The sequence below is a fragment of the Myxine glutinosa genome, chromosome 6 (genome assembly GCF_964187855.1).
Source record: "Myxine glutinosa chromosome 6, kmMyxGlut1.1, whole genome shotgun sequence".
In the NCBI taxonomy this organism is placed as follows: domain Eukaryota; kingdom Metazoa; phylum Chordata; class Myxini; order Myxiniformes; family Myxinidae; genus Myxine; species Myxine glutinosa.
In genome coordinates, this window is record NC_136266.1 from 168,732,517 (window position 1) to 168,746,816 (window position 14,300).

The 14,300-nt window shown below is 43.0% G+C and overlaps 1 protein-coding gene across 3 annotated transcripts in view; it reads left to right on the plus strand.

Moving 5' to 3' along the window:
* Positions 1-14,096, plus strand: part of LOC137428967 (autism susceptibility gene 2 protein homolog) — a 243,157-nt gene extending 229,061 nt beyond the window's left edge. For 2 of the 3 annotated variants that reach the window (XM_078780863.1, XM_078780864.1), the window contains 9 exons: positions 2,044-2,109; positions 3,045-3,074; positions 3,172-3,237; positions 4,774-4,909; positions 8,202-8,270; positions 9,585-9,668; positions 9,795-9,969; positions 11,416-12,822; positions 12,965-14,096. In XM_078780863.1, the coding sequence (XP_078636989.1) occupies positions 2,044-2,109; positions 3,045-3,074; positions 3,172-3,237; positions 4,774-4,909; positions 8,202-8,270; positions 9,585-9,668; positions 9,795-9,969; positions 11,416-12,811 (2,022 nt within the window). In that variant the 3' untranslated portion in view covers positions 12,812-12,822; positions 12,965-14,096. The remainder of the gene's footprint in view (positions 1-2,043; positions 2,110-3,044; positions 3,075-3,171; positions 3,238-4,773; positions 4,910-8,201; positions 8,271-9,584; positions 9,669-9,794; positions 9,970-11,415; positions 12,823-12,964) is intronic. The other variant, XM_078780865.1, reaches the window with a different exon arrangement.
* Positions 14,097-14,300: the final 204 nt, after the last annotated feature.

Here is a 14,300-nt window from a genome sequence, read left to right on the forward strand (position 1 = left end):
CACCTATTAGAGCCATGGGTGTACTTACTTTTTCCACCTGCGAAATTTGCATTTATGTTTATTTAAATTATACAATGGACTACAAAATGTAAATGTTTCATGATATTTTTATATTATATCACCTTTATCTATCAATATTGTTGAAATGAAGATCAAATAGCTGTATGTTGAAATATGTTGAAAAAGTCAAAACTTTACATGGGGTGTACTTACTTTTTCACGTGACTGTACATAGAGCCTGGTGTTGGCTTAAAGATTAAGGTGGCTGGCCTGAGATATCAGTGTCCTGAGATGAAGCCCCTGTCACGTCGTTGAATTAACACCAGATGGGTTGACTCAGCCTGTCATCCTTCCGAGGTTGGCAGAATGAGGACCAGCTTGCTGGGATGAATGAGCCATTCGAGTATCCTGCGTTGGAGTGGTGATCTGTCCAGTATTGTGTCCAATAGCGAATAAACCGCTTCGGCAGCCCGATGCATCATCGCAATGCAAAAAGACGTGGTCATATATAAAACTAGATGCTATTCGTAGAATACTTACATTGCCCAGCAATCAACTTTGTGTGAGCCAACTCTTCTGTTTTTTTTAAAGGGTTTTTTCTTTGATCCAATATGGCTGCCAGACCAAGTGACCGATGACTTAAATTTACAATCCATATTATAATTGTTGTGTCGATTACGCTCAATAAATTTCAAACTGATCGGACTCAGCGTACTTGTCGCATTATGGCATCATAATTACGACACCGATGACGTCATCATTAACAACACCTATTCCCCATGTGGAGTTATATACAATGAGCCATGTTTCATTTTTTCATGCAGCGGTTTCGAAGATATAGAGGTGCAACGTTTTTTGTTTTTTCGAAGGTGGCGCCTGTACCACGTGACCTACGCCATCATAATTATCATTAAAATATTCTACAGGAGGAGGTGCTACTATGGTGAAAATCTCATGTCCATCGGAGCAACAGTTGCAGAGAATTTCTTTTTGCAGTAATCGGATCAAGTGTTATACTTGTCGAATTATGATGTCATAATGATGGCACCGATGACATCACCATCAACATATCTTATTTCCCATGGGGAGTACTTAGCAATGAGCTACGTTTCAATTTTTCCATGGAGCGGTTTCGGAGATATGGAGGTGCAAAGTTTTTCCAAGATGGCGCCCATACCACGTCACCTATAAACTGCCCAGTCCTAAAAAAAATCCCCAGCACTCACTGATGAACCTCGGATAGTTTGATAAAGATCCGTTTGGCCATCCCTGAGTAAAATTTTGACAGACAGACAGACAGACAAACAGACAAACATCTGTATTATAGTATAGATTACTAATGCCATTCTTACCATTAACTTAGTGTAATTTAATATCCACATCACATTATAATTAATGTCATTGTCATGGGGACCGCAAGGCTAACCCCCACTCTTGCAGGGAAAATGGCCTTTTAAAATGCCTGTTGTTGTTGTTGTTGTATCACATTATAATTAACTTGTGTATATATAATTTTATCACCTTGGCAGGTAATTTAACCAGGTGTACCAGCACAATGGCCTCCACTCTCGAGCGATTATAGTGTAATTGTGTGCTATGGATGTAAAATGGTGTATTTTTTTTTAAATGGATTTGCGGCCTCATCCAAAGGACCGTGGGGTTAGAGAAGCAACTTCCCTACAGACATTCCAACAGGATGGCACTTTTAGTAGAAATAAGCTTCACGAAGGTACAAATCCTTGACCAGGTAACTCAGACGTGAACTCCCCATCCCTGTTGCTTGTGCTAATTTTTTCACTCCCTCCTTTCCCAGAAAGGGAACTGCTTTCACTCCTGCTTTCTCCTCCTTTTCCTTGAGTACCAGTTCACTGGTAATTCCCTGTGTGTCGCAAGAGGTGACTAACAGGGTTGGCGGCAGGAAGGGCATCCAGCCATAAAACATTGCTTCAAAATGGGGACCACGGTGCCAGAAAAAGGCCAACCCCCGCTCTGCGGGGAAAATGGCGTCTAAAGGTGGTTCTCCTTCTTTTCCTCCTTTCCCAGAACTCGAGTGCGGTCGATGTAACGGGGCGCAACATCCATGGACCTCTGCTCTCAAAAGATCCCAGGGTAAATTTCGCATTCTCTTGCCCAGAGATGGTAAACAAAGTCAAGGTTACCCACAGTGGCCTTGTCCCATCAAGCAGGCTTTTAGTTAATCCTGAAGGTTGTGCTAAAACACGGGCCTGCATTTTTGAGTTGAATGAATGATTTACAAATGTAGAAAATCTAGACTTTATTTGTTAAACTGGCAAAGTTGTGAGATTTTTTTTCCTTTCCTTCCTGCCCACAACCTGCCCTGGCATTTGGTCGTGGTCCTGCAGTTATTACTGTGTTTTTATTGAATGTAAGAATTGTCTGCATTGCTTTAAAATTCATTTGAAGTTCGACTTATTGTGCACCTGAGGTAGGGTGAGGGGTGTTTTGGCTGATGCTGCATCCGTGTAATAAGTAGATGGTCTTTCTTTTGCGGAAGGTTGGGGGTATGTAGGCCAGGGAATGTTAATTCCCACCATACTTACCTCCGTCACCAAAGGTGGACGTAGGTTGTGTTTTTACCCCTGTCTGTATGTCTGTTTATCTGTCTTTGAGCAGGATATCTCAGAAAGTTCTAGATGGATTCAGATGAAACTTGGAGGACTGGTTGGGTGTGTGACAAGTACGAAATAATTAAATTTTGGTGAAGATCCGGATCCAAATACGACTTTTTTGCTTTTAAATAATTTGTGATTCTTCACCACTGAGAGATGGAGCCAAAACCGATATTTCACACAGTTGTGGAAAGATAACCACAAAACTTGGTTCACGAGCTCGGCAGGTGACAAGAACACGCATGAAAGTTTGAAAGGTCAAAAACGAAGAGATTTGAAGAGTATGTGTGATCATGTGTAGTTGGAATTGCAAACACATCCCAGTTTCCAGCAGCAGGATGGAAGTTTGCTGCAGAAGTTTTTTTTGCCGATTGCTTTTCTTCTTCATGACACAATGTTCCTTTTCTCCCACAGTTCACGGATCAGTTCAGATTGCCACTGCCTGTACGTAACACCACTTGTGAGCCACCAAAACCACAGTGTTCATTTTGTTGCTGTAAATGCAGCATCTGCTTACTGCTTGCTGCGACTTGCTTTACAGAAACCTGGAAAGTGGTGTGCAGCACATGTGAGAATCTCGTGGCAGATCTATTACCACCAACAGAAGGTTAGAGTAAGGTGCAGCTAACTAATACTTGATAGCCAACAGGATTGTAAAAGTTTCCTGTATTTTATTAAAGTTTGCCATGTGGAAGGTGTAAAAACTGTTTGCTTGAATCTCACCAGTCTCACCTGTTTATGCTTCAAGAGCAAGTGATAACTCCCCCGTCCCTCATTCCCAAACCATGCCAAAGCATATTGAAGAGTAAGTTTTGCTTGAAACTGCCTGCCATGTCCTACAATGTTTTCACTTAAATGAAGGAATCCCTTAAAAAAATCATTTTTGGTGAAACATTCAGGACATGTAATGTCAGTATATCAAAATTATTGGGGTTATAACGATGCTAGCACCAGGATTTTTGTTTCTCCTTTCATCAGTTTGATGAAACCAGGAAACGAGTACATATACATTCAAAGTACAGCACCCCCATGCCAAATAAATAAATAAATAACATCCTCCAGCGCGCGGCATTGCCGGAGCACCTTCGGCACCCAGCGATACCGCCGTGCAGCACATAGAGACGGTATTGGGAGGGAGAGGGGTACAATAATTGATTGATTAATTGCGTAATTAAAATACATAAATAATCTTAAATAATTTCTTCATCATTTGGCTAATAGCATACCTCAACCACCAGTGTTTTATCCGAAGCTGTAACTTTTTAAAAATTAAATGTCATTAATCGAAAATAAATAATTAATCGATTAATTGATTAATCAATAAATCAAAAATATCCTTTATAGCCACATCACTTGGTCACTGTCGTGTCCGAATATCAGCTTCCCAGCTCAAAAGGTGCCTGAGATACTGCCCAGATGAGAGAGAAAAGAAATAAGTGATTGATAATGAAAATAAATAAATAATAATGGTAAAATAATTAAATTATTTAAACCACCACTGTTTCATCCGAATCTGTAACTTTTAAAATTGTCATTACTCAAATAATTAAATAATTCATCCATAAATCATTAATTCCCTTTACAGCCAAATCACTTGGTCACTGTCGTGTCTGAGTATCAGCTTTCTAGCTCAAAAGGTGCCTGAGATATTGCCCAGATGAGAAAGAAAATAAATAAGTGCTTAATTAATCGATAATAATTAAGTAATTAATGAATTCATTGATTGATCAAAAAACAAGCTTGATGTCATGTAGCTTCGGTGCCCGGCGATGACGTCATGCAACATCTGGAGATGGAATAGGAAAGGAGCGGTGTACAATTATTATAGTGAACCAGTTTGCTGAACCCCAAGAATATATTTGTAAAATTGGGACACCTTTAGCCAAACCCAATGTTGTCTCCTTGTCGAATGCAGCAAGTGGCTGCAGTTTGCCATATTTTTCTGGGGTAATGACTGTGCCGCTGATGCCCCCTGTAGGTTAGGGCAGGAATTTGTAGTTTGGCCAGGGTGCTGGCGATGGCTCACCTACTCTTCGCAAAGAACAGTTGAACGCTTGCTGTGAGGAGGAAATTGAAGCCTTGGTGTTGAGTGTTGGGAGGGTGAAGGACGACTTGAGTTGACATGTATCCGTCATGTCTGCAGCAGATGCAGCTGGACCCTCACAAGCTTGACTTTGGGGGCAAGATGGACATACTTGCTCGACCTCCAGTTCCCAGCATCTTCCCTCCCTTTGGCCATCCTCACGACCTTGCCCGCCCTGCTACACTTTTTTCTGCAGGTTGATCACACATACATACAGTCACGTGAAAAAGTAAGTACACCCCATGTAAAGTTTTGACTTTTTCAACATATTTCAACATACAGCTGTTTGATCTTCATTTATACAATATTGATAGATAAAGGTGATATAATATAACAAATATCATGAAACATTTACATTTTGTAGTCCATTGTATAATTTAAATAAACATAAATGCAAATTTCGCATGTGGAAAAAGTAAGTGCACCCTTGGCTCCAATAGGTGGTATTGCCCCCTTTGGCAGAAATAACTTCAAGTAGGCGTTTCTTATAACTGTCTACCAGTCTCTGACATCGACTGGGAGAAATTTTTCCCCACTCCTCCATGCAGAATTCTTTCAGCTGTGCGATGTTTGATGGGTTTCTTGCATGCACAGCTCGTTTCAAATCCCCCCACAACATCTCGATGGGATTTAGATCCGGGCTTTGACTTGGCCATTCCAGAACCCTCCATTTCTTTCTTTTCAGCCATTCCTTGGTGGATTTACTGGTATGTTTAGGGTCATTGTCATGTTGCAAGGTCCACCTTCGGTTGAGCTTCAACTTTCCGACAGATGGCCTCACATTATCCTCAAGCACCCTCTGGTACAATGAATAATTCATGGTGGATTCTATGATGGTGAGCTGCCCAGGCCCCGATGCAGCAAAGCTGCCCCAAACCATAATATTTCCACCACCATGCTTTGCAGTTGGTATCAGGTTCTTGTGGTCAAATCCTGTCTTTGGTTTTCGCCAAACATGTCTTCTGGTACTGTGGCCAAATATCTCTACCTTTGACTCATCTGTCCAGAGCACATTGTTCCAGAAGTGCTGGTCTTTGCCTCGGTGTTCATTGGCAAACTTTAGTCTTGCCCTGATGTTCTTTCTGGACAGCAAAGGTTTCCTCCTGGCACACCTCCCATGTTGATCAAATTTGTGCAGCCTCTTTCTAATGGTAGACTCGTGCACTTTGACATCAACAGTGGCAAGAGCTACCTGTAGGTCCCATGATGACATTCTGGGGTTCTTAGAGACATTTCAGCATCTTGCGGTCTGCTCTCGGGCTGAACTTCCTGGGGCGGCCTGGCCTGAACAAGTTGGCAGTTGTTTGGAATCTTCTCCACTTGTAGATGATCTTCCGGACAGTCGAATGATTGATTTCAAATTGTTTGGAGATCTTTTTAAATCTTTTCCCAGACTAGTAGGCATCTATAACCTTCTTTCTGAAGGCCTCAGAGAGCTCTTTTGATCTCGGCATGGTGATGCTACAGACTTCAACAACAAAGACCAAACCAAACTAAATGTCTGAGGTTTAAATAAGACAGGTTCCTCCAAGATCCTCTCTAACGATGTTCTAAGCATTTGCACCTGAGCTGGTGCACCTGATTCTAATTTTAGGTATTTGAAGTAGTGATAAATGTAGGGGTGTACTTACTTTTTCCACATGCGAAATATGCATTTATGTTTATTTAAATTATACAATGGACTACAAAATGTAAATGTTTCATGATATTTGTTATATTATATCACCTTTATCTATCAATGTTGTTGAAATGAAGATCAAATAGCTGCATGTTGAAATATGTTGAAAAAGTCAAAACATTACATGGGGTGTACAATGTACATACTTTTTCATGTGAATGTATATACATATCTATACATATAAAAGCAAAAATATATATTTTGTATGTATGTGTTTTATGCACAGCCACACATTTTAAGTTACAAACTCCAAACTCGGGGTACAACTACAACCTGGTGTGGGGATTAACATAGGCTTATGTGGCCGTGGCCAAGGTTAGGTGGCAGGAAGGGTGTCGGAGTGAACTCCATTCAATGTACAATGTGCGCTGAGTGGGTTCATCAAAAATGTAGTGGTCTGAGAGGGTCATTAACCAGTGTGGCAGCTACATTCAAGTGCAATTTGTGCACAGAGGGAGTTGCAGATGGAGGAAATGTTGAGTTGGATCTTGGCGACGGCGTGAAGCTGGAAGGTGTGAAAACATTTTGCTACCTGGGAGACATGCTGAATGGAGAAGGTGAATCAGACTCGGCAATTGTTGCCAGAGTGAGATGTGCATGGAAGAAGTTTCGGGAACTGAGTGGCGTGCTGACGAGGAGGGGAGTGTCGTTGAAGCTGAAGTGAAAGGTGTATGCTGCATGTGTGAGAAGTGTTTATCATTTATGGGATTTATGGGAGCGAGACATTTATGGGAGCCATATCATTTATGGGAGCGAGACATGGGTAGTGTACGTAGAGCAGCAACGAAGGTTGGAAAGAGTGGAAATGCGAATGGTTCGGTGGATGTGCGGAGTATCGTTGAGAGAGAGGAAGACAAATGATGAATTGCGAAAGATGATGGGAATAGAGCCTGTGATGGATGCTGTGAAGAGAAACAGGTTGAGATGATTTGGTCATGTGTTGAGGAAGGATGAAAGTGACTGGATGAGAAGAGTGATGGAAATGAATGGAGAAGGAAGTAGAGGCCGGGGAAGACCGTGAAAGACTTGGCTAAAGGTGGTGGAAGAAGAAATGTGGGCAAGGGGGTTAACAAGGGGAGATGCAGAAAATAGTGCAAAATGGAGAAGATTGTCATGGGGACCGCAAGGCTAACCCCCGCTCTGGCCGGGAAAATGGCCTTAAAATGCCTGTTGTTGTTGTTGTTGTATGTGGCCGTGGCCTCACACGGAGGTGTGGGTGGGGCGCAAGTTCTCTATGTAAATGTGTAATGTGTAGCGCCACCTGGTGGTTGTGGCAGAGGGTATTACAATTTAATTTTTTTTACCTGGGCAACGCTGAAGTTAAAGCACTCTTTGCACGGGTAAATTAATTTTGGCAAACAGGACGACCAATTGGTATCTCAACCAAGATAAACTAGTTTTGTATTTTTTAATTAATCTCCTGAAATTTGTAGAATTTTTTTTCACTTGGATGTTGTGGGTTACGATGTGTAAATTAAGGTGGAAAAGTCTGATTTAATGCATTTTAATTCCAGGCTATAAGGCAACAAAAGGTGAAAATTTTGAAAGGGGGTGTAGACTTTCTATAGCGACTGTTTATTGGACATGGTCATGTAGTATACGGGATTTGAACCTGGTTCCAAGCCTTATGAGCTATCGGTTCAGCCGGAAGTGCTAAACAGGCATTTCTTCACACTTTATATTTGTTGATGGACATGTACTTGTCGTTTAACCTTCAGTCATGATATATGTTCCTTACATATATAGCGTCACAATGGTGTACTTGCCTGTAGTTTTACATTTCACTGATCAGGTGAATTTTCATTCGCAGTTCCACCAAACCCATTCGCACAGGCTTCACCAGCTCACCCAGGTGGTTTTTTCTCCACAGCCAGTCTTGGTGAGCTCTCTCTGTCTTCATATTTCCAATTGATTGGTCGATCTAGTCTGACGTCACTGATGGCATGATAAGAGGAATTTGTTCAAAATACCCAGTAGACGTGTATGGTCAAGCTCTGTATTTCGAACAGTTTTTATCCTTCTGAAAAGGCCTTAAAGCTAAAACATGTATTGAAACTTCAACAATAACGAGCCAAATCCCAACCTCCTCTGTCTTTATTCCTGTTCATATGAATTTGGCATCTTTTCTTTGATATAGTTATTGTCCTTTAATTACCTCCACCACTTAAGGTGGATGGAGGTTATGTTTTCACCCATGTTTGTCTGTCTATTTGTCTGTGAGCAAGATATCTCAAAAAGTTGTCGACGGATTTGGACGAAATTTGGTGGACCGGTTGTGTGTGCGACAAGGACTGGACTAGTCGATTCGATTTTGGTGAAGATCTGAATATGGATTCGGATACGAGAATTATTTAAGTTTCAAGTGATTATTCACCATTGAGAGATCGGGCGGAAACCGATACACAGCAGGATATCTCAAAAAGTTGTGGACGGATTTGGACGAAACTTGGTGGACGGGTTGGTTTGGTGACAAGAACAAGGCAATTCGATTTTGGTTCAGGTCCGAATCCAGATCCAGCCTATCAGTGGGATACAAAACATAAACTCTTCAGCCTGGCGGAGGTATGCATCCTACCGAGTGTTATTCTCGCTTAATCTGCATAGATCGTCACATGGAATGATATTTGCAGAGATTATAGGTGAATTGGTCAGCTGCGTTCGAGACATCAATTTCGATCACAGTGAAAGTTTTTTAATTTACATCCCTCCTAGCCCCACACAGAATTTGAACTTGATAAGGAATGAATAAACGAGTCTGACTCGTATATATGACAATTCATCATTCTTATTTCAGATTTTCAGATCAGATATTTCAGATCTTATTTCTTATTTCAGATATCATCATTCCCCTACTGGTTTCTCTGGAGGGGACTATAGGTTTGCGTCCTGTCTGTCCATGCATCCCACCTGTAGTTTTTCAGGTTTTTTTTGAATATCCTTCAACTTATTCAACCGAAACTTCGTGCATGGCTTTATTATGATAACATCCAGAACTACTTAGATTTTCAGAGTGTTCTGTCACGAGAATTTGTAGAAAAGCCGATTTAATAAATGTTTCATGCTGATTGTGAGGGTCATTGCACTACGCCGGAGTACCACTGACCTATCTGAAGCCGAGTACACATGATCACCGATGTTGTTTTGAATGTTTTTCTTCCAGAAGAAACCACTTGATTTGTTGATGTGTCTGTAGATCCATTCAACCGCACAGGTGGATTCAGCTGCCTTGGATCACTCAGCAGCACTGCCTTTGGTGGTCTCGGAAACCCGGCCTTGGGTAAACACGTTTCTATTACTGGCTCTCATTTAGCATTTGATTTGCAAATAAATAAGTCGGCAGTGCAGCATGCTCCGGGTCCTGTATGTACAAGTGAAAGCTAACAGTGGAAATGGTGGTACGCAGCAACACCCAACGGCATGTACTCAAAAGAGAGCCTGGGCCTCCAAGGCCTTTGCGCCTCACAGGATCCTTGGAACCGTCTGCACCGCACACCACCATCCTTTCCCACACCACCGCCCTGGCCCAAGGTGCAGAGTGACAGTGAACGCAGCAGCTCGGCTTCAGGAGAGCGAGAAAGGTGGGTGTTTACTTTGGCTGACATGGGACAGTCCTCATTTGTTGAGGCAGAGTAGTTGTACGTTTGCATATGGGAAAAATTCCTTCTCTGTAAAGATGATTCCGATACAGTAAATGGCAATCACTCCCCCTCCCACCCTCACACCCCCAAAACACACACACACACACACACACACACACACACACACACACACACACACACACACACACACACACACTTATAAGTAATGTTACTACACCACTTCTGCCTCGGTCTAAACTAAATCAATCTTCAACAGCTGATTCCCCTTCACGTAGGACATTTCCAGTTTATGGAATGGTCCTGTATCTGAGGCCTTTGGTGGGTTGGCAATACATACTGTATATACTCTCGACTCATGATGGACAGAACCACATTTAAACTAGAGCAATGTGACTGTGTCGCCAATGTGCCTCCACGTAGTCCCTGCCCATGACAACGGGTAATGCCCTCGTTCACTGTCCTAAAAATAAACAAGTTTGATTTAAATTCCTTCAGGTGTTTTCAAATATCACATTTTTACCAGACAGGACAGGTTTCACATCGACCGATGAAGCTGTTTTGGAGAGGGATTTTTTTTTTTAATGTCGGCTTTCAAGCTAATATGGCTGCCAAACCACGTGACATATGACATCAAAATGCACACTCTGGATATGTATGGGTATGTGATCACGTTTATGAAGTTTTATTGTTGATTGGATAAGGATTGTTTTTCTATCCAAGATGGCTGCCAAACCAGGTGACCTGTGATGTCATCATTTTCAAACTATATGCAACAATGGTGTTAGATGGCATTTGTAAAATTTCACATCGATGGGGTGAGCGGTTTCAGAGATATAATTATTAAATATTTTCCTTCAATCAAATATGGTTGCCACACCATGTGACCAATGATGTCATAAATTTTATATTTCAATACAAAAGGGTCACAGATCATGTGCATGCAAGTTCAGATTTTTAAGGATAAGGCATTCGATTAAAACATTTTTGGCTGGTATACCACTTCACCGATGTCATCATTATCATGCTTTTGTTTCCAATTGGGAGTACTTGACAATTTGCCAAGTTTCAATTTTTTCCATTCAGTGGTTTCAAATAATTTTTTTATTATTATTTGCGTTTAATCCAAGATGGCTGCCATACCATGTGACCTATGATGCTACAATTATCCAAAAAACATTGTGCATGAGTGCCGCTCCTACCCTGAAAGTTTAGTCTCAATCGGACATGTGGTTGCTGAGAAAAATGAGGCGCAACCATCGCGTTACGGACGGACGGACAGACAGACGGATGGACGGACGGACCACCCAAAAACATAATTCCTTCGGCCACCTTCGGGGGCGGAGGCATAAAAAGGGTATAACTTAATACATTTACATCCAAATGAAAAGTGTTGCTTTTCCCACCCTGTTTTGTCTGCACTGCTAGGTCTGAGATGAGTAAGCCACAACGCTCCCCTGCTATTTGCACGAACGTTCAGCCTTCCATAACCAGTCAACCTGTTGGCACAAACTTGTTGGAACTTGAGCGTCCGCTCTCGGCATCACGTGAACGGGTTTCGGAGAGGCCCGGAGGTGAACGTCTGCTGGAGAGAACTATGGCTGATGGCTTAGAACGGGACAAAGAGCTGGCCACTGCAACAACGATTTTTTCAGAAAGGAATAACGATGAACGTGAATGCCCTTTCTCTGGGAAGGTATCTAGCTCGGATAGTCGGTCACTCTCTGAAAACTTTAGCAAGTGTAACCGGGACCAGGCAGGGGATGATGAAGAACAAGCAGGCCGTGGGGAGAGGAGGTCTGCCCCTGAGCCTCAGATGAAGGTAGGGAGTGCAATACTTGGCCACAGGGCAAATGTGGAACATGCAGTGGTGGATAGTTCAGCAGAGAACAAGGGTAACTCACCATTTCCTCGTTTGTTGAGTCCAGAGGAAAGCAGACAGCTCCGGGATGCTGAGAGGCATGGTGAAATTGCCACCCATGAACCCACGCGGCAGCCATCAGACGTGCGAATTAAGGAAGAATACAAGGAAGAGGCTGAGGTGATGCTACAACGTTCAGGGTTAGTACAGCATCAGCTGACTACCCGCCTACCAGAACCCAGCCACCGGTCTCCATCTCTTCACACTGGCTCACTGCCAACGGGTCTAGACATTTACCCATTGGGGCTGAATGGATTGGTGGGTCTGGATCGTGGGCGCATGGTTGCGCCGGCAGTTAGTGCAGCTTATATGACACTGCCACAGTTGGCACGGGACCGCTATGCTCAATGGGATGCCATTCGCACGCACTACAGAGACTCCTACTCTACCCTTGAGGTCCAGCGTAAAGAAATACTGGCTCGGGACTACATGCTTCAGCGCTACGTAGCCATGCCTGGGATGTATGAGGCACAGACACGGAATTACCGTGAACGAGAGCTTCATGACTCCTCTGAGAGGGAGCGCCTGCAGTCCTTGGAGCTGGAGCGCTCTCGGCTGCTTACCGCCATAGGACACCCACTTCCCAACAGCGGCTCCACTGCAGCGTTGCTCCACGAGCAAGGCCTGCATCCAGGCCTCACCCCCATGACTCTCCATCCAGCACCGTTCCCAGGGCTACCTAACCCACGGCTCCTCAATCCTCACTTTGGGCTCTCTCAACAGCACAATAGCTTGGTTGTCAAGACTCCCCCTGGAGCGCTCTCACTTGGTGGACCACCTCCGCTCATTTCACACGATCCAACACTGAGGCATGCCATGCCACTCAATCCTTTGGCACCTGGCGCAGAGGGCCAGGAGCAAGTGGGAACACCCCGCGGTGGGCGGGAGGTTGAAGCACGGTAGTAGTTCAGATGGTAAGTATTTTCTTTCCACTCGTCATTTCCTTCTTTGGGTACATTAAACAAGACCCTCAACGTGGTGGTGTTTGGGGAGGAGGTTCTTGATAAACCGTCGATGCCAAATCTTGTCTTCACACACGCGTTTCTTTCCGCACAGCAGCCAATGCTTTCCGGGGCATGGCACGATGCAAACACGACAAGATTCTTCAAAGCACGGTGCTTGTGGTGCAGTTTCCGGTTGCGCTGCAGTGGGTGGCCATGACACCCACATCAAGGTTTACTCGCACAAGCATCACATCAAGACGGTGCATCAACAAGGGAAGAAGGCATTTGTATCAAGTTATTTTTGCAATTAATCTGCTTGATGTTGACAACCGAATAATGACCTAGAAAGCCTTACACACAAACGACGAGACTATTTAAATGTTAAAGTGTACAGCCAGAAGCTCGTCGATGACGAAAGAAAACTGATTGTATTCCTTTACAGAATTTAAATGTGTTTCTGTGAAAAGTGGGTTTGATTTGTATGAATTTGTACATAAGCATTTTATTGTGTTTGTGTTTGCCTGCGCTTTTCGTCATTGCCATGAAGCGATCCAACTACACAGCATTTATAATCGGTATATTGTAACAACACACCTATGCAAATTTCGTCTTGGACGCTGAGGTTGGTAGGTTTCTTCTTCATCTTCTTATTCTTTGTGTCTCTCGATAACAACTGTAGGTGGACCAGTGGTGGTATGACAGAGTAAAAAAAAAGAAACGTTGAAATATTTGAGCCCATCTCTCGAATTTGCACCTTCGCTGGTTGAAGCCGCGAGGTAAACCCGATTACCGCGTCTGGCACTCAGTCAAAGTTACCTTACGACGAACCGTTGCAGATGCGCTACAAGTATCACAAGAATCCAATATATGTAACAATGATCGATTGTTTTCGAGCAGCGATTACCTATAAACAGGATCACGGTTGTCTCAGACTCTTCCTTCTTGAGCCATTGACGTGAGACCCTCCTGCATATATGAACCTTTAATACGTTTTGTACGGACGAGCCTTGTGTGGAGAAGCGGGCGGTTATATTTGTGGAACGAGGGACAATGCGCCATTTTGATATACAAATGCTGTAAAGTTTCCTTTTTGTTCTGTTGCTTTTGTGTTTTGATGAAAGCACGCAAAGCTACATTGTAAATGTTCAACAATACATGTGCAGTTTTATTTTATTTTTATCATTGTACTATACAATAAAACTTGAAGTGAAGGTTGTGTTGTAAATAAAACGTGACCAAGGTGATTGGTTGATTTGCTCTTGATTTAACATTTTGTCCGATATTCAAGGTACCGGTGTGTACCCCGGTTTAGAATAGGTACACCATATCCCTGCGTGTCAAAAGAGGCGACTAAATTGGTTGGCGTCAGGAAGGGCATCCGGCCAGAAAAACATTGCCTCAAAAAGAGAACCATGGCAATTACAACGACATATGGGCAGGGTACAGCC